This window comes from Octopus sinensis, linkage group LG7 (assembly GCF_006345805.1).
Source record: "Octopus sinensis linkage group LG7, ASM634580v1, whole genome shotgun sequence".
Lineage (NCBI taxonomy): Eukaryota > Metazoa > Mollusca > Cephalopoda > Octopoda > Octopodidae > Octopus > Octopus sinensis.
The window spans coordinates 99903583-99927318 of NC_043003.1; the positions used below are offsets into that span (position 1 = coordinate 99903583).

General features: G+C 34.2%; 1 protein-coding gene across 5 annotated transcripts in view; it reads left to right on the plus strand.

Annotated features, from left to right (window-relative positions):
• The window catches only part of LOC115213931 (core histone macro-H2A.1), a 57835-nt gene extending 35716 nt beyond the window's left edge, over nucleotides 1–22119 (plus strand). For 2 of the 5 annotated variants that reach the window (XM_036504995.1, XM_029782927.2), the window contains exons 7-8: nucleotides 661–838; nucleotides 21355–22119. In XM_036504995.1, coding sequence (XP_036360888.1) covers nucleotides 661–838; nucleotides 21355–21514 — 338 coding nt within the window. In that variant the 3' untranslated portion in view covers nucleotides 21515–22119. Of the gene's footprint in view, nucleotides 1–660; nucleotides 839–18988; nucleotides 19164–21354 lie in introns of those variants that run through there. The other 3 variants (XM_036504996.1, XM_029782928.2, XM_036504997.1) reach the window with 2 other exon arrangements.
• The last annotated feature ends 1617 nt before the right edge of the window (nucleotides 22120–23736 follow it).

Genomic DNA, 23736 nt, shown 5'->3' on the forward strand with positions numbered 1-23736 from the left:
CATCATCATTATTATTATTATTATTACTATTTGATATTGCTTTATTTAACAATCCCTGCTAGATGTCAACCAGATACCTAGGGTAGATATTGTCATGTAAACTGGCATTTCACAACATAATGTAACTATAAAAAGATATTGAATTAAGAATCAGTATAAAGAAGCATTTATTATTATCATCATCATTGAGGGTGTTAAGCTGGCAGAATCATTAGCAAGTCAGACAAAATGCTTAATACCATTTCTTCCAGCTCTTTATGTTTTGAGTTCAAATCCTGCTAAACTCAACGTTGCTTTTCATCCTTTTGGTGTTGATAAAATAAAGTACCAGTCAAGTACTAAGGTCAATGTAATCAACTTAGCCCACCTCCTAAAATTGCTAGCCTTTTGCCAAAATTTAAGACCTTTATTATTATATTATTATTATTATTATTATTATTATTATCATCATTATTATTATCTTTACCATCATCATCATCAGAAAGTTATTACTCAACAAGTTCCAATACAGTAATAATAACAATAGCAATAGTAATAAATATAAGACAATGTCTATAATAATAATAATAATAATAATAATAATAATAATAATAATAATAATGATATTATGACCATTCACTTTTTCTTGGCAAACGTTGTCAGCTGGTTAATTTATTGCAGTTGCAATGTCTCGCGGCTGGAATCTGCCTGCCAAGTCTGTCATCCACCTGAACAGTCCATCATGGGGTTGCCACAATGCCCAGAAGCTTCTCGAGAAGTCCGTGCAAAATATATTTGCCACAGCCGATAAGAATCACATGCGCTCCTTGGCCATACCACTTCTTGCCGGCACAGTGAAGTAAGTTCAACATAATGGTACAAATGTTCTGTGCCACGCCCCTTCGCACACACATGCATACACACTCATACACACACATATATGTATACACACAGACATGTGTATGTATGCAATTGTACCAAGTACATTTGCATGCATACAGTTTGTGAGCCTCATTTTGTCTTGCCATAATCTGTCTCTAACTCACATTCCTCTTTGTACATCTTTGATTTCTGCCTCTCTCTTATGGAATTTGGGAATTTGGTTCCTTGTTGGTGTTGTGGGTATAGTTGTTACTGTTGTTGTTGTTGTTCTTGTGATTGTTTTGTGGTTGTTTGGATATATGGTTGAGATAGTTGTTCTGGATTGTCTTTTTTTTTTTTTTTTTGAAACAGTGGATGTCCAACTTCTGTTGGTATGTTAAACAATCAATTAGAGGCTTCTACATGGTTGCTTAACATGCTAAAAATAAGACCTAGATCTCTCTGAAATTAAAAATGGAAGGTAACCTGTATATCCAAAATAACATAGTCTTGATTATGCTACACTCGAAACTGTCACCTCATTTAACACCATTACCTTGTGTTCTAAGATGCCTGTAGCAGAGTTCATTCTATTGCCAGCATCCAGACAAAGTTTGTTTTGAGAATAGCTTCCTTCCCTCCCTCTTCTCTACCTTCCTTCCATTAGTGACAAGATCCCTGAAAAGTATCATGCTTATGCTGCTCTTCCTCTCAGACTATGCTGTAAAAATAAGAGAACAAAACAAAATGAAATACTCAATGCTTGAAATCCTTCCATCACAATCTACTTGACTTGGGGGTGAAACAACAATAACAACTGCCAGGTGAGAGGTGAACAGTTCAATTCCTGTCACCAATTTTGTATTGTGTCTCTTACTCCTGTAACTCACTCAAAACACTTACCACCCAAAAACCTCCTTTAGCTGGCTGAAAGTAGTTTGTTACTCTGATGTAAGCAGTAGCAGCATTGTAGATTTGATGCATGTTTTGTTGGCCTCTACAATGCATATATATATTATATATATATATATATATTATATATATATATATATAAATACAAAATGGGACAAGAACGCAAAACATTCAAATAGACGATACAAAGAACACGGACGGGTCATTCGAAGCCTCTAATCTTCAGTCAAGAACCGGATCATCCTCGCAATTTCGGCTGATTAATCTTGAGATTGCTCCAATCTGGCCAGCCCCAAGGAAAAACTAAGCTACGAGCATTAGATTTCTTGGAAAAAGGATCAACTGTATACGAAACAAGGACAGAAAAACAGACAATGTTACACGAATATAAATACAAAAAACAATAATAATAATAATAACAGGACATAACATGACATAACAACAGGCGTCTTTCGACCAGAGACAAATTGAATTCAGCTAGCATATTTGAAAAATAAGGCATTACGGCAGACGAAGAAAGCGATTTTTATATATATATATAGCAGCATACGTACTCCTTGTTCTCTTATATATATACATATATATATATATATACACACACATATATATACATACACATATATATATATATATATATGCATATGTATATTTGCATATATATGTGTGTGTGTGTGTATAGATAGATAGATGGATAGATGGACGGACGGACGGACAAATGTATTATGGCACATATAGGTGTTTCTGATATAACATTATGGCTGAAAAAAGTATATAGGATTATTCATTACATATATATATGTTATTCAGGAAGTTTATTTTCCTTGAGTAGTTATAAATATGTCAAAGAAAAGAAGATAAAGGAGAAGTACTAAATTGAAATAAATATGGAAAACTAGAGTTGAAAATGTAAGCTAACAAAGAGTATACCATGATAGTGATCAGGAGTGTTTATTAGTGAAATAAAAGTGAAAAGGGGAAAAAGACAGTGTGTGATTGTTGTTGATAAATAGTTAACTGTTAATCTCTTCTATGATATTGAAATGAATACAGATCATAAAGATTAAAGAGTTTATTTTTATATACAGATATTTGAAGTATCTGTTAGGGACTAAAGCCTGAAGAAGGGTAAGAGAGTGTGTTGTGTGTGCATGTGTTTATGTGTGCATGCATGCATGATTTTCTTGGTAAATAGTTAAGCTTTGATGTAGTCAATCAGATATTCTATAGTTTTAGAAGGTACTTGTTAAAATGGTGGCATTTAATCAAGATCTATGACCTAGTATTCAGATTGTTTACTGATTTAAGTTTTTCAGTATGAGGCTTTTGTCAGCTATGCATAACCCACCATGTTTTGTCATATTTCTGCATGGTCTGCATGTCATCAGGATTTTCAACTTGTTGAAATCAATTGCATTTTTCTAAGTACACAAATGATTAGTTAATTTTGTTGTATTTTTTCTATGCTTCTTAAGGAAGATGTATTGTTGAAGTACTGCTGTTTTAAGTTTGTCCTCAACTATAGTTACATAGCATTTCTATATATTATTATTATTTGGTTTAACTGAGGTGACTTCCACTTTCTATATAATTAATTTGATATTACATGACTAGTTGAGGATAAATGTGTGTATTCAAATACAAGTTAGGGTCAGTTAACATAGTTGGTTTACATGTTTAGTTTTTATTGGTAATACAGTTGTGATTCAGTTTAAGGGTATTTCTATTGAATAGTTTTCTTCATTAATGGTTGAGGGGGAAATGCTTATTCATAAAAGTTAGTAAGTTTTGTTTTCATTACTATTAGATGGGAGGGATTAGGCATGTATATGATATTATTTTTGAATCCACTAGTTTCTAGTGTTTTATTCTAATTGGGAATTGATGGGCAATCTCTTTACTCTATGACAGATTAGAGATTCTTCTACTAGTATCATTAATTACATTTTTCAAAATTATGGGTTGTTGCAAGAGTACATATTAATATATGTGAATTTTTTTATTAAATGTACTGTAAGGTTGGTGTTTGTGGTTAAATTGATGGTAACATCTAAGAAATGTTAAGGTTAGTGGTTATAATTATTTGTAGGTTGAAATTTTCGAAGGCTTTAAAGTTCTTTTCTAAATGTATGTTTATTGGCTTGTTGACATATATCTAACCCACCATCTCTATGCACATCAATATCTATTGAGGTAAATTTCTTCTTAAGTGTATCCAGGATATATAAGCATACAACATTATATATCCCAGTCCTGTCAAACAAACTCACAATGGCAGTGAATGCACTTATGAGATCTGACTTTTTACCTCGAGTAGAATTTTTATCAAATAGTGAAGTTTTCCCAGTTTGCATGATGATATCTATATCATTGTAATCTATATTGTTATATATTCTAGTAAATTCTAGAATGTTGTTAAGTATAGTCTTTGAGATCACAAGTTGAAGTTCAACAATATTGAAGAGTTCTTTTTATTAATAATATTAATAAACCAGCAACAGAGGGACTCTACTACAACCATTCTCTTGCTGGAGATCATTTCACTTCCTTATCTTACTGCTGATATTACTTTGAAATTTTCTTAATAATACAGTCGCAGTTTTTATATAGATATATTTTAAATATATATGTGTATGTATAATATTTTTCATATTTATAGTCCTGTATGTGGATGCAAGTATCTATACCAAATTGCCTTTATGATCACGTGTGTGTATATGTGCACATAGGCATATGTTTGTGAGTGATTAAGCTGTTATATATGGATGGATAGATAGATAGATAGATAGACAGACAGACAGACAGACAGACAGACAGGCAGGCAGGCAGGCAGACAGACAGACAGACATATATCTAATATACTAAGTATTTCACAATTCACCAGTCAACTGAGTCAATTCCCCATCACAGCAATCTATATTTCGTTCTGGGCACTGTAATGTAGTCATAGTGTACCCAGCAACTTAACTTATTGAAGGATGTTCAACACCTGATAGGACTTGCTTCACATTTTAATTAAACTTGGAAAAGACATTAACACTATTGGTCCTCAGTTTATTCTCCTGTTGAACTCTAAGGTTTCATGCCTATGTACAAATTCTGATGGAATTGATGGAGTGAGAAACAAAATACCTGGCAGTGTTTAGTTACATTTTTTATATTCTAAGTTCACATCACACCAACATCAAATTTATTTTCTACCTTCTTTGGGTCAATTAAATATCTACAAGAAAATTTTAAAAACAATAAAATGAATGCTATAAAATAAACCTAACCCTACCCTTAAATTTGTGACTGTATTCCAATGTTTGAAATCATTATTTCAATGTGTGCTGTATACATGTGCTTATGGTATGTCTATGTGTGAATATATATGTATAAATATGTTGTGTATATTATGTATATCTATCTGCATATAATCATATATACTTATGCATATAGTAACACACGTGATATGCATATAGTCATGCATGTGTATATCAGACATTTGTGTGCATCTAGTTACACATATATTTGCATGTAGATATGTACATCTATGCATGTAATTATACATGTGTGCATGTAGCTATGCATGTGGCATGTGGCTGTTGCTTGTTGTGAAGTGCTATACAGACAGACGCTATGGTATGTATGTGTGTGCATATATATGTATATATATGTGTGTGCGTGTGTATATATATATATATATATGTATTCATATTTATATAACACAGTATTATGAATCCATTTCACCTGATTTTACCAATCAGTTTCACACTCAAGAGTTAAGAAAACCTGGAAAATCCCAGCACTCACCAGAAGGTCAGAAGGATGCATTTGTATGTGTGTATGTATTTGTTATGTGCAACAGAAACAGTATTAGTTTAAAATAGCAATCTGTGTATCATACTTAATGCTGATATATCATGGAAAGCCAAATTTATTGTGGTATCCATCCTGTGATAATATCTCTTATAAATTTACAGTGTTAAATAACACAAAAATACATCTGTAGCAGGCAAAAATCATCCACCAGTGATAATGGTTAATTCTAAACATGCATTTCTGCCTCTTTGGGCTTCATCAGTAGAAAGTACCTACTATCAACTGCATACTAAAACAAAATCCATTGCCACTGATAAAGGAAAACTAGATGACTGGCTGAATAAAAATTCTTTATGTGCAACAGAAGCAGTATTAGTTTAAAATAGCAGTAGGTGTGTCCTACTTAATGCAGAAACATCGTGGAATGTCAAATTTACTATGGTATTCATCCTGAGATATCTCTTATAGATGTATTGTGTGTGTGTGCATGTGTTTGTGTCTCCTTGTCTTGACACCATGAGGAAGGTGTAAATGAGTGTTACTGACATACAAATAGTGTTTTTCATTTCTAGTATTCTGCAAAAACATGTCTGATTGTGGGGAAATATTACTTTGCTTGGAAACAAGTGAAAGTTGGCAACAAGAAGGTCATGCAACCTTAGAAAATCAGCCTCAATAAAACTCCATCTAACTCATGCAAGTATGGAAAAGTGAACATTAAAACAATAAGATTGTACCAGGAAGCAATAATACCAATGTTATCTTCTAAGTGAGACAAGTACCAGAGAAGTATTTAGTTAGGAGTAATCAGCTGTCCATACCTTTTGTTCATCGAGAGAAGGCTTATGACAAGGTTCTACATTCTGTAAACTGGTAGCCACTAAGGAAACTAGGGGTTGATGAATGACTAAAGGCTATGTACACCATATATAGATGTGTGATTAGGAAGGTGAGTGTCAGCAATGAGTTCAGTGACAAGTTTTAATGTGGAGACAGAATGCCACAGGGCTCAGTTGTTATCCTTCTTTTATTTATCATTGTCTTCTAGGCTATAACAGTAGTTTAAGAGCTGGCTGTCTGTAAGAATGCCTATATGCTGATGAACTCATTCAGGTAAAGATTTGGAGAAGAAATTTTAGACATGAAAGTAAAAGCTAAAATAAAAAGGCTTGAAAGTAAATATGATGAAAACTAAAATTTTAGTAAGTTGGAGAAAAATTAAAAAAAACTAGAACCTTACTACTATCAGAGAAATGGCCGTGCTCAATATGCAGAATGGGACCAGGTAGAAATTCTGAATGCTACATGCTCTGCATCACTCTGAAGCAGTGTAGAGGAATTGCAGACAGGCTAATGGAAAATATAGACTTCATATGTAACAGATGGGCAGGTGCAGTAAGCACTAAGAGACACCCTTGAAATAGATTCTCACAAATGCCTGAACATACTTTAGAGGAGGTCAATAGCTTTTGTTGCCTAAATTATCTCATTAGCTATAGAGGCAGGTAATCTAAAAGCATAAGAGCCAGAATAAGAGGTTAGAAAAATATCAATATTACCTCTATTGGTAAAGATAAAATGGGACTTCTCTCTCTCTCTCTCATTTCTTTATTGCTTATGCTCTTTGCATCATCCTCTTTCCTATTCACTCCATTATACCATGTAACTAGAAATTGCATTAAATCTGCCCAAACCTCTCATCCTTTTCTCATCATCCTATCTCCACTCATCTTCTCCTATTCAGTGCACCATCCTGCCCATATAGCAAAGGAGAGCATTGAACCTTTGCATATTTTGCCACCACCCTCTACACTCTACCTCCCCATCCTTGCATCCATGGAAACACATCTGGCATTTGGATCTGTACACATCTGATATATCCTTTCTGACATACATCACAGTCTCTCTCTCTCTCTCTCTCTCTCTCTCTCTCTCTCTCTCTCTCTCTCTCTCTCTCTCTCTCTCTCATTAACAAACACGGCTGCCATTACTGTCTCCCAGCACTATTTCGCTTCCATTGCTATTTCCTCCCATCATACCCATGCTCCTCTTGCCCACTCACCTTATCCCTTCTGTCAGTACTCTTTGTTCTGCTCAGCCTTTGCTGCTCATGCTACCTTGAACAAATGGAGATGTTGCAGGGATAAGAGGAACTTTTAGTCTCCTTGGGAGCATGACGACCTCTCCAGACCTGGTTCCACAATTAAATGCATTTAATGCTCTCTGTAGAGGTTTTAGTGTTAGAGGGGTTCCAAAAATTGGAGCATCAAAATATGGTCTTTTGGTTTGGGGAGAGTGCACAAGATGTGAATAACAATTACTTTAAACCATAAAGAACTGTCACTACTATGCCTGTCTGGAAAGCAGACATAAGATTATAAAAATGAGATTTTGTGTGTGTGTGTGAGTGTGTGTGTGTGTGTTTGTGGATGTTGTGGACTCTCCGGTTGTAAATGACAGATGAGATATGCAGTTTCTTACTGAACAACCTGTACAAATGACTTGTTTACAGTGATCAAATGTTTGTGCTGTACGCTAGCTCACTCCCTTCATCAAATTGACATTGCCTGTACAGGTGCACAGCAAACTACATGTCAGATGTCAAAGTGATCACAGAGCCATGTCAGATGAAATATTTCCCAACCGATCCAGGAATCAAGTCCATGGTCTCATGATCATGAGTGTATCATTCTAACAAGGTCACATGCCTGGTGTGTGTGTGTGTGTGTATTGAAGGTTGATCTCAAGATGTGGGGCATTGTTGTACTCAAGAAGACCCACCTACCACAGCAGAATTGAAATCCTAAAACCAAGGTGCCATGTGAAAGGCATTGGTGTGGATGTAAAAAGCACTGGTGATGGTGTCATATAAAAAACACCCAGTGCACTCTGTAAAGTGGTTGTCATTAGAAAAGGCATCCCGCCATAGAAACCAAGCCAGAGCAAACTGTGGAACCTGCTGCAGGTTCCAGCATGGAAATAAGACATTAAATGTTAATGATGATGGTACTGTGTGTGTATGTATCTGTGATGTACATGTGGCTGTATGAAAGACATTTGCTTCCCAACCACATGGTTCTGGGTTCAATCCCACTTCCCCAAGTTTACCAAAGCTTTTTGAGGGGTGGTGGATGATAAAAAGAAGCCCATCACATATATATGCATGAGTGTGCTCGCACTTGTGCATATTTCTGTCTCCTTGTCTTGAATGTGTGTTATAGTTGCAAGCATCACTGTCATACAAATAATATCATTCATTTCCAAAATTCTGCAAGAATATGTCTGACCATGAGGATAAATTACTTTGCTTGAAAACAGGTGAGGATTGGCAATAGAAAGGGCATCTAGCCATAGAAAATCTGCTTTGAATAAACTCCATTTGATCCATGCAAGCATTGAAAAGTGAAAGGCAAGTGATGATAATGATGTATGTGTGTGTGTATATATATATACAATTGCAGTGTGGAAGCCATTTAAAAACACACAAAAACCATTTGAGTCACTTCAGCATTTAAATTTAATTTGTCAAAGTATTTTCGTCGCTTTGAAATCGCAACTTTTCCACTGACAAAATTCCATGTAGCACAGAATTTTGTCAGTCAACAGGTTACGGCTTCAAAGCAATGAAAATTCTTTGACAAATTAAATTTAAATGCTGAAGTGAATCAAACGGTTTTTGTGTGTTTTTAAATGGCTTATAAACACCTTCCATGCTGCAATTGTTTTTGTTTTAGCACATAATCTAAGATCAAGTCACATGCTCTGCAATTACATCTCCATAATATTTATATATATATATATATATGTATGTGTGTGCGTGTGTATATATATTTATATATATATATATATATGCATGTGTGCATATATATGTATGTGTGTGTATATATATATTGTGTACATATAAATATATATATGTACATATAAATAATAAATATTACAAAAATAGGAGTGGCTGTGTGGTAAGTAGCTTGCATACGAACCACATGGTTCCGGGTTCAGTCCCAATGTGTGGCACCTTGGGCAAGTGTCTTCTACTATAGCCTCAGGCCAACCAAAGCCTTGTGAGTGGATTTGGTAGACGGAAACTGAAATAAGCCCATCATATATATGCATATATATATGTATGTGTGTGTATATGTTTGTGTGTCTGTGTTTGTCCCCCCCGACACCACTTGACAACCGATGCTGGTGTGCTTACGTCCCCGTAACTTAGCAGTTCGGCAAAAGAGACCAATAGAATAAGTACTAGGCTTACAAAGAATAAGTCCTGGGGTTGATTTGCTCAACTAAAGGTGGTGCTCCAGCATGGCTTCAGTCAAACGACTGAAACAAGTAAAAGAGTAAAATAGAGTTGTCCAAAAAAACATGCTCTAAAAAGCAATTTGAGGCAGTTACATGTAGTTGAGTAGTTTATTATTGATTATAGCGTTGCCAGTCAGGAAGTTACTATTGGTTTCCCATCTATTATTGCATTTGACAATGCAGAGACCTGCTGGCCAGAGGCACATAACCTCTTTACTAATGGAGATAAAAATAAGTCATGGTCAGTTTGGTGGTGAAAAAACCCTGTTGTAGCAACAACAACAGCAGTAGCAGCATGAACAATATAAGGATATGCACAGAAATATTTTGAGGCAATGGAGGGCCTCTTTAATTAAATGGAAGCTACTGGAACAACATGGACCATACTCAATAGAAGCAGTTGGTACAAACTTTACCTGGCCGAGAGGACAATGATCCTAAAAACTTTGCATGATCTGGGTACCTTCTTGAATTCAAAGAGTGAAATTTTTAGTCAGTGCCCTTATGATAGAAAATTTATTTTGGAAACATTGTCTTCTTCATTGTGAACGTAAAACATATATATACTGACTGATTTCAGATACAGCTGGACTCATTCAGAGGGAAGTAACTTTGTCCCTTCCAGAATGGCTATTTTTGTTTCAGGGATTTTTTTCCCCCACCAAACTGACCAAGACTGTATTTTATACTTCCATTAGTAAAGAGGTTATGTGCTTCTGGCCAGCAGGTCTAATAAGTTGCCTTTATTACCAAGAGCAGTAATAGACATGAAACCAATGGTAATTTTCTGATCCTCCGTAACCAATGATATATTACTCAACTATGTAAAATATATATGCATATATATGTGTGTATGTGTAATAAGTGAACTCAGACACTCCTATGAAAAGAAAAGGGCATTAAAATAAGTCAAGGTTTTAAAAAATATAAAAACAAATTTAAAGCCATCTGTAGATTTGCAAAAGAGTCTGCTTCAGTATGACACAAGATAGGGCCACTATTCAAAGAAAATGACTCTCTGACTGCAGACCCCAAATCTGCAATACAAAAGTGTTTTCACATCTTCATTGGGACACTTGCTAATAACTATGCTTGATGAGTTATTTGATACCACAGCTCTACTTGAAGGGATGAAAATATGTTCTGGTCATGGGAAATATTACCTTCCTGAGAGTTGGTGACAGAAAGAGCATCAAGCTGAAGAAAAGCTGCCTCAGTAAATTCTGTTCAACCTGTGCCAGCCAATTGGCTTTGCTTCAAGAATCTGTCTTGTGATTCTTTCCTGCAACACATATGTGTATATATACATATATGTGTGTATATATATATATATATATATATATATATATATATATAGGGAGAGAGAGAGAGGTTATGAGAGGTAATGGTGTCAATAAGTCCCAAAAGTGTCAGGTAATGCTGAGTAAGTGCTATGGATAGACCATAGTTAAGCTCCAGGTTCAGTGATTATGCGAATAAGGAGTCTGAAAAAATTTTTATATACATATATATACACACACACACACACACACACACACACACAAATAAGTGGACAAACAAAAGAAGAGGGCACATTTAGTAGGGGTTACATATATTATTTAAAACAGTTCAATTTGTTTCTCTGCTCCTTCAAGTTTCAGCATTTCTGAAGCCTGAAGGGGTTGGGCTCCTGTTACAGGCCTGTAAAATTTAAAGTAGCACAGAACCAAACTGTTTTAAATAATGTGTGTGTAGTCTTGGCTGTGTGGTAAGAAGTTTGCTTCCAACCCACATGGTTCTGGGTTTAGTCCCACTGCATGGTGGAACTAAACCATGGTACTTGGAGTCTTCTGCATTAGCCTCACCCTGACCAAAGCTTTGTGAGTGGGTTTAGTTGATGGAAACTGAATGAATCTTGTCATGTGTGAGTGTGTTTATGTTTGTCCCCTCTCATCACTTGACAACCAGTGTTGTTGGTTTGTTTACATCCCCGTAACTTAGCAGTTTGGCAAAAAAAAAAGATCAATTACCGATTCTATGGTAGAGAGATTTTGAACTCCTGAATGTGAGCTACCTAAAATATTTATGTCAACCCTTCAATCTAATCATTTTAGCCCAGAATCCCACATGATCCAGCCTTTTTTGTCCAACCTGTCCACTTCACAATCCTTCTCTGATTCACTCTTCCACCTTAACCAAACTCATCAATCCACAATAACCAAACCAAACATAACTCCTCACCATGAAAAGCACATCTGAACTATTCTATGTTCCACCTCTGTAGGACATAGAGTGAAGTAAAGTACAGTATCTTAGAAATATAGTTTTTAGAAACATCTTAATGTAATGTTAGAGATGAGGCACATTTTTTTTTACTCTTTTTCCTCCTACTTTTCTTCACATGTTTTCTATATCATATTTTTGATTTTTTTTTAAAATTCTATTTGTGCTTGTAATTTTAAATACATGTACACACCCCATGCATACACACTTTTAAACATATGCATATAAATGTACACACATACATATACATACATGTATACTCATATACACCCACATACATACATACATTTACATGCACACACGTGCATACATATGCTTATATATATACACACACACATACCCATGTGTTTGTGATTGAAGATATTAATTTGTCTGAACAATTCTCTATCTCAGATCTTTCATATTCCCTTCTCAATTTAGTTTAAATTTAGAAAGAATAATCTTCCAAACTACATTCACACTTCAGAACTTTCATGAGAACATACAAAACAATTTTATCAAGAGAAAGAAATCACCCAAACCTTGAATTGTAGTTTGGGAATTGTAAACTGTCTCTGAAAAGACATCATAGAGTACAACTGTTGGCCCTGGTTGTCTTTCATACAAAATATGCCATTGGTGGAACTCAAACTTTCAATAAACATTTCACCAATTGACTGAAATCACAGGACACAACAAACATGAACCTAATATCATCCTTGTCATCATTATCATCAAGGTTTATTGAGGAAGATTTTATACTGCTGGATGCCCTTCCTGTTGCCAACCCCTACATGTTTCAAATCAAGATAAATATATCCCATGGCCAGACATGTTTTCATAGAATATTGTAAACGAAGGATACTGCTTGTAGGACAGTGACACTCATTTACAACTATCATGTAATGTCAAGACAAGGAGATACAAACACATACACATACATATGTATATATATGCCTCAGCATGGCCACAGCTCGTGAGCTGAAACTAGATAAAATAAAATAAATAAAAAAAGAATAAAATATATATCAGGTCATTAAGAATGGAATGTCTGATTTTGAACTGAAAGTTTATTTTACTTTATTTATCTCAACAAAAAGCAATGCAGTTAATCAAAGTATGCTCCTAAATTATCAACACAATTTTGCCATTTTATCAGTAGCCTATTTATGCCAGCAGCAAAGAATTCTGGAGAGCAAGAGGTGATGAAATCATGAAAGGCTGTTTTTGCATCTTCAGATTTGAAGTTTTTTCCTTGCAAAAAGTTGTCTAATGTCTAGAAAATAACTGTAACTTGAGTAGCATTCTTTGTGCAACATGTGGTCAACCATTGTCTTGCAAGAGAATTGGCCTGTCTCTATTGACCAATCTCAGTTGTTTAATTGCAAGTTCACTCATCATTTCATCCAGTTGGTTGATGTATACATCCGCTGTAATTGACTTGCCAGATCTCGTGAAGCTGTGGTGGATGACACTAGCGCTGGACCACCTTGCTGATCTGTTTCGGATGGTCCAATACAGTTAAAATCAAAACATCAAACCTTGCTGCTAACCCACATGTAATTTGAGATGTATCCGCTTCCACTACAGTTTCCAGCTCATCATTATCCACCTTGGTCTCAGGTTTACCATGGGGCTGATTTTCAAGAGTAAAGTCACCAGACCAGAACTTCTCAAACCATCAATGTACAGTGCACTCATTCACCACATCATTGATGTTTCAAGCTGTTTGGGATGTGTTGGCTCCACGATGGAACTCATATTCATAAACAACACAAATTTTTTATCTCTCCATGGGTTCACAAAAATTGATTTACAAGAGAAAACTCACAATATAATCAGACACCATGGATTGCACTTCGAAAAGTGATGATGTTGTAAAACGAAGACTTGTCGGGATAAAACATTAGAGTTAAAGACTATCAAACTTGGTGCATAAGAAAATTGAATGTTTCATTCTTAATGACCTGATGTATATATATATATATATATATATATAAAGTCATAAATGACAGAGAAATACTTTGATGAAATTGTATTTAACAATAAGAAAATTCAAATATCACAACAAATTGTTTCGTAACTTAAAAACATGAAAATAATTTATATCATTATACTTAATAATAAATAAATTACTTACATGTCTGCATTAATGCAAAATACAAAACATCTTTCAAAATAATGTATCGTACTATATAGTCTATATATTTTGCAGAATGATACATTAAGGAGTTTTATTTATAAGTACTAGCAGAATACTTGAATCCATATATTACGACTTAAGTTTATATATATAATATATATATATATATAATATATATATATATATATATATATATATATATATATATTATATATATATATATATATCTGTATACGTATATGTATGAACACACACACACACACACACAAGTGGAATTGAGACCAGCTAGTTTATATTGATTGAATAATGAAGTAATAATGAAGTCAAACCAAATATTTTGAAATTATTTGATATATATATTTCAGGTTTGCCTGATATATAATAGGAAATGCTACGCAAATCTGAACTCTATACATCAAATTATTTCAAAACATCACTATTTGATTTGACTTCATTATTACAAATAATACAACTTAATAACAGTACAGCTAACCAGCCTTGATTCCACTTATTCAGATACTCTAACCACTATTTAGAGTAGTTTATTATATTTAACTCATGTTGCAAATTCTAGTACCATGTAGCACTTCTTAGTGTTACACAATATATATATATATATATATATATATCACCGTGACCGACCAGGCTATCAGATGTTGCTACACATCGCTAGTCACAATGCGCTTCACATTCTTTTAGCCTTCAAATGATGCCACCCCGCTGGCTAAGCGAGCAGGCCAATATATATATATATATATATATATATATATCAGTCAGTAATTGATACATCTGAAAAAGAAGCACACTCTAAAACATTAGAGCAGTAGTATATTTAGAAGGTTCAAAGAGTGACCATTGGTTCCAGTTGTAGAGAAGTTATGTGCCTCCAGCCTTTTGAATTTAACAAATTGCCTATACAGGTAAGTGCTTCATAGGTGCAAAACCAATGGTCATTCTAACCAACCATGACCAACAACCTTCTAAATAGACACACACACACACAGTGTTTCCTTGGCCAAATCAGTCAAAGAATTGGTGGAAAACATTGTGGAAGAAGAGGCCTAGAATTGAGTGGTCTAAATAGACCACTACTGTCAATGCATGTGAATAAAAGGGTGGATATACCTTGTACCCAATGCAAACAATGGATACCTCCAAAAATGCAGTGGGATAGTAGGCAGGTTGACAGTGAAGAATTATTTTTTATGTAATAGATGTACAGGATATAGCTTTTAGAGCTCTGAAAAGATGAAATATTTCAGCTGTCCAGGTGGGTTACTAGGAGTAATTGGTAGTTTCTCTAACTTAGATTCAGTTGTGAAGGTGGGTGTTGCAACAGTGTACAGGCCAGAGTAAAGGAGAGAACCAGATTCAGGTAGTTATTTGTTCTATTAGCAACAAAGAGATTATTTGTTTGAGTGAAGGGTCAACTGTGTGTTTGTATACAAAGTACTGTATAGCATGTTAGTGTGACAGGGTACTAATGTAGAGGATATGTGAAAGCTGGAAAGAAATGAGGTGCAAATGACAGATCACAGGTATCCTGAATGAAAAATTCAACTTTTGAGCTGTCAAACCTCCTTCCATTCAAACATGAAAGAGAGGAAACTGCAATCATATGGATTTGCAATACTTGTGAAGAATGACAGTTGGGAAAAAAAGTACCAAACAATTCAAGCAAAAGAAATCTGCAGAAGAGGAAGACTGAAGATGTAACGAGTAGTGTTGACCTTGCAAAAGAGATGATGAAGCGCTGTGACTAATGGAAAGATATGGTGTTAAAACTGACTCTTCCAACCTATGCCAGCATGGAAAAGTGGATGTAAAAATTGTGGTTATGAGTGTGTATACATACACACAAACACACACACACACATCTTTTGCCAAACCTTTATCATGGAAAAATATTGAGAACTAACTGCCAAACAATCAGGAATACTTTTGGTAATATGTTAGAAATCTGACATGGTCACCAATCTTAACCAAATTCCAACAGGAATTATGTAAAGAACTAACTATCTTTATGTGTCTCCTATTTCACCTTTGTTTTAATGCTGTAGTTCCAAACCAGTAGAAAACTATAACTACAACACCTGTCCTCTCAAATTACCAACATAATTATGAACTATAATTAGCAAAATAGTACAGTCGGTGATTTGTAAACAATGGTTAAGATAACTGCTGCTATTTCTAAAAGACAATCTGGTGCAAAGCTATTTTAACAATACCCATGAAGGCCAAATGTTTCACATCCACATTCTGTTCTGTGACCAGTGTTCTATTTGTCCCACTAGATTCAATATTCATTCTAGTTCTGATCAAAGTTTCTAGATATGACATTGAAAGCTTAGAAAACAAACTGTAAATCATGGATGACATCTGCAATGAAATCACATGGTGAAAGTGACCTTTATACATACATATATATGTGTTTGTGTGTGTGTCTGTGTGTATACATACATACATACATACATACATACATACATACATACATACATACATACATACATACATACATACATATATATATATAGTTAATTTTAAAAAATAGAAAAAAGATGAAGAAAAAACAACAATGTGGGGACATATTACATGCAAAGTATTAATAAGACACTCAGAGAAGGAAAGAAAGAGTGGGTGTTTTACATTTGAAGCAAAAATCTTCTTTGGAAACAGGAGACATAGGAAAGTCCAAAAGAAAAGGAAGAAGAAGGAGGACAAAAATCGTCAATAGTCTACTTAATCATATGTGTGTGTACAGACACACACACACATAAATATATATATATATACATTTCAGTATAAGTGCATGCACCTATAATTTTATTATTTTATTAAATGTATTTTTATCTTTTTGTAAGTGCTTTCTAGAGTGTATAGGTATGTATGGATATCGTAAATATATATACACACACACATTAAGTAGTAGAAGATTTTTGGGCCATCACTGTTATGTGTAATTTAAGACACTTGTACAAATTGTAAACAAATATTTTTTTTATGTCTCTACAGACAAAACATGTTGGGGCTGACCTGGCTTCTCAGGTTAGTCAAATCTCTCCTTATAGGTATGTATATTTATAAATTTATCCATACATACCTATATATATATATATATATTAAGAAATTCAATTATGTATACATAGACTGGGCAAAATAATGGAAACACTTTGTTAATAGAGAGTTGGTCTATTTTGGCATTAATCACAGTTTTATACATTGGGGAATTGATTTCTGCAAGTTCTGAAGTGTTGTTGGGGGAATTTCAAGCCATTATTCTTATAAAACCTGCTTTAGCTATTTCAGCAATGATAACGGAGTGAAGTGGCTCCTTGCTTACTGCTTCAAAACACACCATAAATGTTCGATTGTATTAAAATCTAGTGATTATGGGAACAATTCTAGCAGTTTTCTTCATTTTTGGGCTCTTTGTACCAATAGTGAATAACATTAGCCTCATGAGTCGGTGCACTATTGTCCCTGAAAATTGTGCTACCTTCAATGTACTATAGGATAGATATGATCAGTCAAAATACTCAGAAAGTCCTTGGTGTTAACTCTGCAATAACTAAAGAACCAAAAGAATTCTATGCTATGGCTACCCAAATCATCACAAAACCACCTCCATGCTTTTACAACAGGGATCAAACAGTTTGAGTTGACCACTTTGTGGCTGTATCCAGACATAAATTCAACTGAAGTGGGAAAAATGGTGAATGATGATTCATCAAATCAGATGACATTGTTCCATTGAACCACTGACCGCTTCTAGTAGATTAGACACCATTTTGGTGGGACAGGAGAGGTTTACCAATTGCAGCCCTCCCTTGACAGCCAGTTTTATGGAGCTCATGACAAATGGTTTTTGGATGACACAGGCTTGGCTAGGTGCTGATTGAATTCTGCTGCCACTTTTGCTGAGTAGTTGTATGTTTTTTTAGACACTATGTTTTACTGTTCTGTAATCCCTCTCTCTGAGCTTTGACTTCTTTTCATCCAGAATTATGCTTGCCAGAGTTGGTATTACCTTGGTTTTGGAATGCCAACATGCTTTTAGAGACTGCACCTCTTGAAACATAAACAATTTAACTGTTTTATTGACTGAAGCTCCAGCCATCCATGCTCCAATAATTTGTCTTGTTTGGAAATCACATGAGTTGTGCATTTTAACTCATTTAAATACAAATACCTATATATATATATATATATATATATATATATATATAAAATGACACCACATTGGTGGATAAAAATCCTTTTTTGTGTATTAAGGCTGCCATTGGTTTGATGTTAAGAAATACTTCAATAATTATCAAGCCTTTCACTTGGAAACATTGGTGTTCCTCTCTATTTTGGATTAAAACACCAAAATGGAGATGAATACTGATGTTTCCATGTAATAGGCTTGATAATTTTTGAGATGTTCCAAAGGTAACTTTAATATACAAATAAAGTGTGTGTGTGTATATATATATATATACATATGACAGAGCTATATCATGACGTACAAGACATACATAATACATACAGACTAGAACAGTTTTGAATTTAGTCATATTGCCAATAGAAAAATAGTCAAATAAAAAGTAGTGTTTCCATTATTCTGCCCAACCCTTATATATATAATATATATATAATATATATATATATATATATATATTCATTCCAATGTATGTATATAGGCATTTTGTTAAAGGCTTAGCAGGGTAATTATGCATGCTGTTTGTACATGTGTTGGTTCTTTCACAGCAACATTGTCTGATGGTTGTAATCTTCCTGCAAAGTTTGTCATTCACTGCCACGGTCCCACATGGTCGACCAATAATAGTAAAGATTTACTAACAAAGACCATAAAAAATTGTCTGTCTCTTGCTGAAAGGGAGAATCTTAAAAGTGTTGCCTTTCCTTCGGTAGGGAGTGGACGGTAAGTATTTTATTGTTTTGCCTTTCTTTCATATGCTATCAGTTTTATGATAATGAGTTTGTGTGTATGTGTGTGTGCATTTTGTGTATCTATGAGGGTATGTTTGAATCTGGCTGTATATATGCATGCATGTGTGTGTGTAGAAGTCCCATTCTGTTTCAAGAGAAGAATTAACCATTATTGATGACAATTGCGACACTACTGCTATTGCTAAACATATATTGAAGTTTTTCACTTCAAAGCAAATACCCCATTACCACTCTAGTTATTTTACATAAGGATAAAATAATGCAAAATTAAAAGTTTCTCTACATCCCAGTGAGTGTTTGACTCTATCATGGGTGTTTATTTATGTGTTATCTGTTTGTGTAATGTATGGGTGTATATACGTCTATATATATATATACATACATATATATATATATATATATATATATATATATATATATATATCTTTGTTGTTTGTACATGTATATATATGTGTATATGTCTGTGTTCTCTATGCTTTAATATATATATATATATATGTAGATGTATGTTATCTGTAAGTAATGTATGTGTGTGTATAATATGTATATATGTAGATATCTGTGTTTTGTTTGTGTCTGTAATATGTGTAGAATATGGTTTTAGTATCAAGTATATATAATGTGTGTGTGTGTTTTGTGCATAACAAAATTATCACTTCACAGTGGTATTAAGAATTATTCTATGACACAAAAACAAATTAGCAACTATTCTCAATAAACATGAAAAATATGTTTAGAACAACCAATTAACTAAAACAGAGATGCTCTTAAAAAACAAAAACATTTGGTTCCATAGAAATAAGATATCTACAATCAATAACCAGTCTCTGGACAATATAATTGTTTCAAACCAGTCAAGTACACTATAATGTGAAACAATGGTTTTATAAGAAGTTCTGAAAGGCTGTGTGAGGTTGTCCATACACAACCCAAATAGTCAATATTGTTTGGGAATAGCCTGAAATATTCGATATGGAGTTATGAGTATGAAAGCATTGAAAGTAGGGCAGCCAATGATAATGAACATAGAAGTCATATTGATGGTGGATATCATAATTCTAACAAGACCGTTTTTGTGTATCTGTTTTAGCTAATATGCATGCATGTGTGTGTGTGTGTGTGTGTATAATTAAATAAACAACCAAAAGAGCTACTAATAGTGTCATGCTATTATGATACTTGAACAGGCATAGTTATAAAATATGCCATACATCTTAAAGCAATCTTTCAGGCTCTGTTTACGCACACACACACACACACACACACACACATTTATATGATATCTTATATGATTATGTTTTATTTACTTATATATTACTGTTTGTTTTTATGTTAAGTTATATAAAAAATAGTTTAACTTTAAACTGAAGAAATACTCAATAATTTTTGGTGGCATATCATATTTATTAAACTTTTACAAGGGTAAGTTTGAGGGTACCTTTGAAATTTTAGCTTTCTTGTTGTCATCAGATATTCTGATGAAGGTAAGCAAGCCAAAATTTCAAAGTGACTGTTAACAATTTCCTCATGAAAGTTTAATAAATATATATCTGTTCACATTTGTATGCATTTATATGTATAGGTTTATATGTCACATGATCAGTCATGTGATCACATGACCAACTGAACTATCAGATGCTGTTATACATCGCCAGCCACAATGTATGTTTGCATCGTTTTAGCCTTTAAATAATTCCACCATGCTGGCTTGGCAAGCAGGCCAACATTTTCCCCCTGATTGAAAGGGAGGAATGGAGCAACGTGCAAGGAAGTGTTTTGCTCAAGAATGCAATGTGCTACCCAGTCAGGGAAATGAACCCATGATCTAGCGATTATAAGTGTGACACCCTAACCACTCGGCCACATGCCTTCACATGTCTATATGTATATATATCTACATGCATGTTTTTCTATATATGTATGTGTATGTCTGCACACACATACACAAGCATATGTTCATATATACAAATATGTATACACACATGTTTACATACACATACAATGCTTGAAAAAAATGCAGGAATAGACACAGTTGGATACCTTTGACCCTGGTTCTGTTCCTTGATTGAATGAACCTATAATCAAAGGTGAACAACTGTAAAATAATGATAAAGCATCACGTTTCAATGACTAAATGTTCATTTATTGTCTTTTAATTACAGTGGTGGATTCCCTAAGCACACTGCAGCACAGATCATCCTCCGAACCATCTCCAATTACTTTGCATCAGTCATGTCATCATCGCTGAAACAGATCTACTTTGTGCTCTATGACAAAGAGAGTATTGACATCTACTTAAATGAGCTTGCCAAGCTGGACTAGAGCCCTCAGCTGACCTGTTGCCTGCTCAACTTGCTCCTTATACTTCATTGAACTCCTTTGTTGTTGTTGTTGACAATGATTTTGTTATTTTGTTTTTTGTTTTTGTTTTCTTTTCTTGTTATCTTGATGCGGAAACAGGTCTTGAGAGCAGGTGTTGACTATAAACCTATCTTCCCTCACTCCAAGCTACAGTTGTGGTGTGGGAACATACAAGAATATACACATATATACACACACGTATATACTCACACATACACAGAGATCTACTATGTGTATACATAAGTGTGGTGTGTGTGTAATTAAAGATCAAGGAGATCAGAAATCCAAAGAGCTCTGTTTAGGAGTTAAAGATAACTATAGATTAAATAGTTATATTTGTATGTGGTGAGTATGTGTGTGTGTATGTTTATATATATTATATATACATATACACACACATACATACACATGCACACATATGTGTGTATTTATATGAATGTATATAGTAGATGAATAGATGTACATACATAAATACACACACAGTCAACAATACTTGCATATCCAGATTCACCCACATATGTAAATGTTTAAGATGCTGACCATAATATATTATTTATCTTTCTTGTTGTTGTTACTTTTGTTGTTATCATTATCATCATCATCACCACCACCGACATCATCCTCAACAGCAGCAGAATTACCATTCAATAAGCACAAGTCAACATTGCCAGCTAGTCTTTGATTCTTAGTCAAAATGTTGATTCACTTTTACTAGTGCTGTTTATAATTTTGAAAAAAAAGTCATGAATATCACATAATCTCCATTTGTAGTTCTGAATCTAACAATGAAATTATCATCGTCATCATTATCATCTTCATCAAAGCATTATCATTATTATTATTATTATTTTTATTAATTAAGGCAATGAGCTGGCAGAACTGTTAACACACTTGATGATATGCTTAGCAGTATTTTGCCCATCGCTACATTCTGAGTTCAAATTCCACCAAGGTCAACTATGCCTTTCATTCTTTTGGGGTCAATAAATTAAATACCAGTCAAGTACTGGGGTTGATGTTATCAACTTATCTCCTCCCCCAAAAAGGCTGCTCTTGTGAAAAAATTTGAAACCATTATTACTATTATTATTAAGGCAGCAAGCTGGCAAAATCATTAGCATGCCAGGTGAAATACTTAGCGATATTTCATCTGTCACAACGTTCTGAGTTCAAATTCCACCGGGGTCGACTTTGCCTTTCATCCTTTCGAGGTCAATTAATGACATACCAATTGTGTACTGGAATCGATCTAATCAACTGACCCCCTCCCCCAAAATTTCAGACCTTGTGCCTATAGTAGAAAGGATTATTATTATTAAGGCAATGAGCTGACAGCATCATTAGAGCATCAAACAAAATGCTCAGATGCATTTCTTCAACAGTATTCAGTTCAAATACTGCCAAGGTCAACTTTGATTTTCATCCTTCTGGGGTCACTATGATAAAGTATTGATCAAGTACTGGGGTTCTTATAATGGACTAATCTCCTTCCCTTAAAATTGCCGACCTTGTGCTAAAATTTGAAACCATTATTATTAAAGAAATTATTATTATTATTATTAGGCATCAAGCTGGCAGAATCGTTAGGACACCGGGCAAAATGCTTAGCAGCATTTCATCTGACCCTATGTTCTGAGTTCAAATTACACTGAGGTCACCTTTACTTTTCATTCTTTTGGGGTCAATGAAATAAGTACTAGTTACACACTGGGGTCAATGTAATATCAATCAGTCCCCTCACCCAAAATTTCAAGCCTTGTGCTTATAGTAGAAAGGATTATTATTGTCGTTGTTGTTTTTGTTGATGTTAAGGTGATGAACTGGCAGAACTGTTAGCACACCTGGCAAAATGCTGAGTAACATTTCATCTAGCTTTATTTTCTGAGTTCAAATTAAGGTGTCAAGCTGGCAGAATTGTTAGCATGCCATGGAAAATGCTTCACACAGCATTTCATCTGTCTTTAGGTTCTGAGTTCAAATTCCACCAAGGTTGACTTTGTCTTTCACCCTTCCTAGGTCAAGTAACAGTTGTGCACTAGGGTCAATATAATCGACTTACCCTCTCCCATGAAATTGCTGGCTTTGTGCCAAAATTTGAAACCATTATTACTATTATTATTATTATTATTATTATTATTATTATTATTATTATTATTCTGAGTTCAAATGTCTCTGAGGTCAAC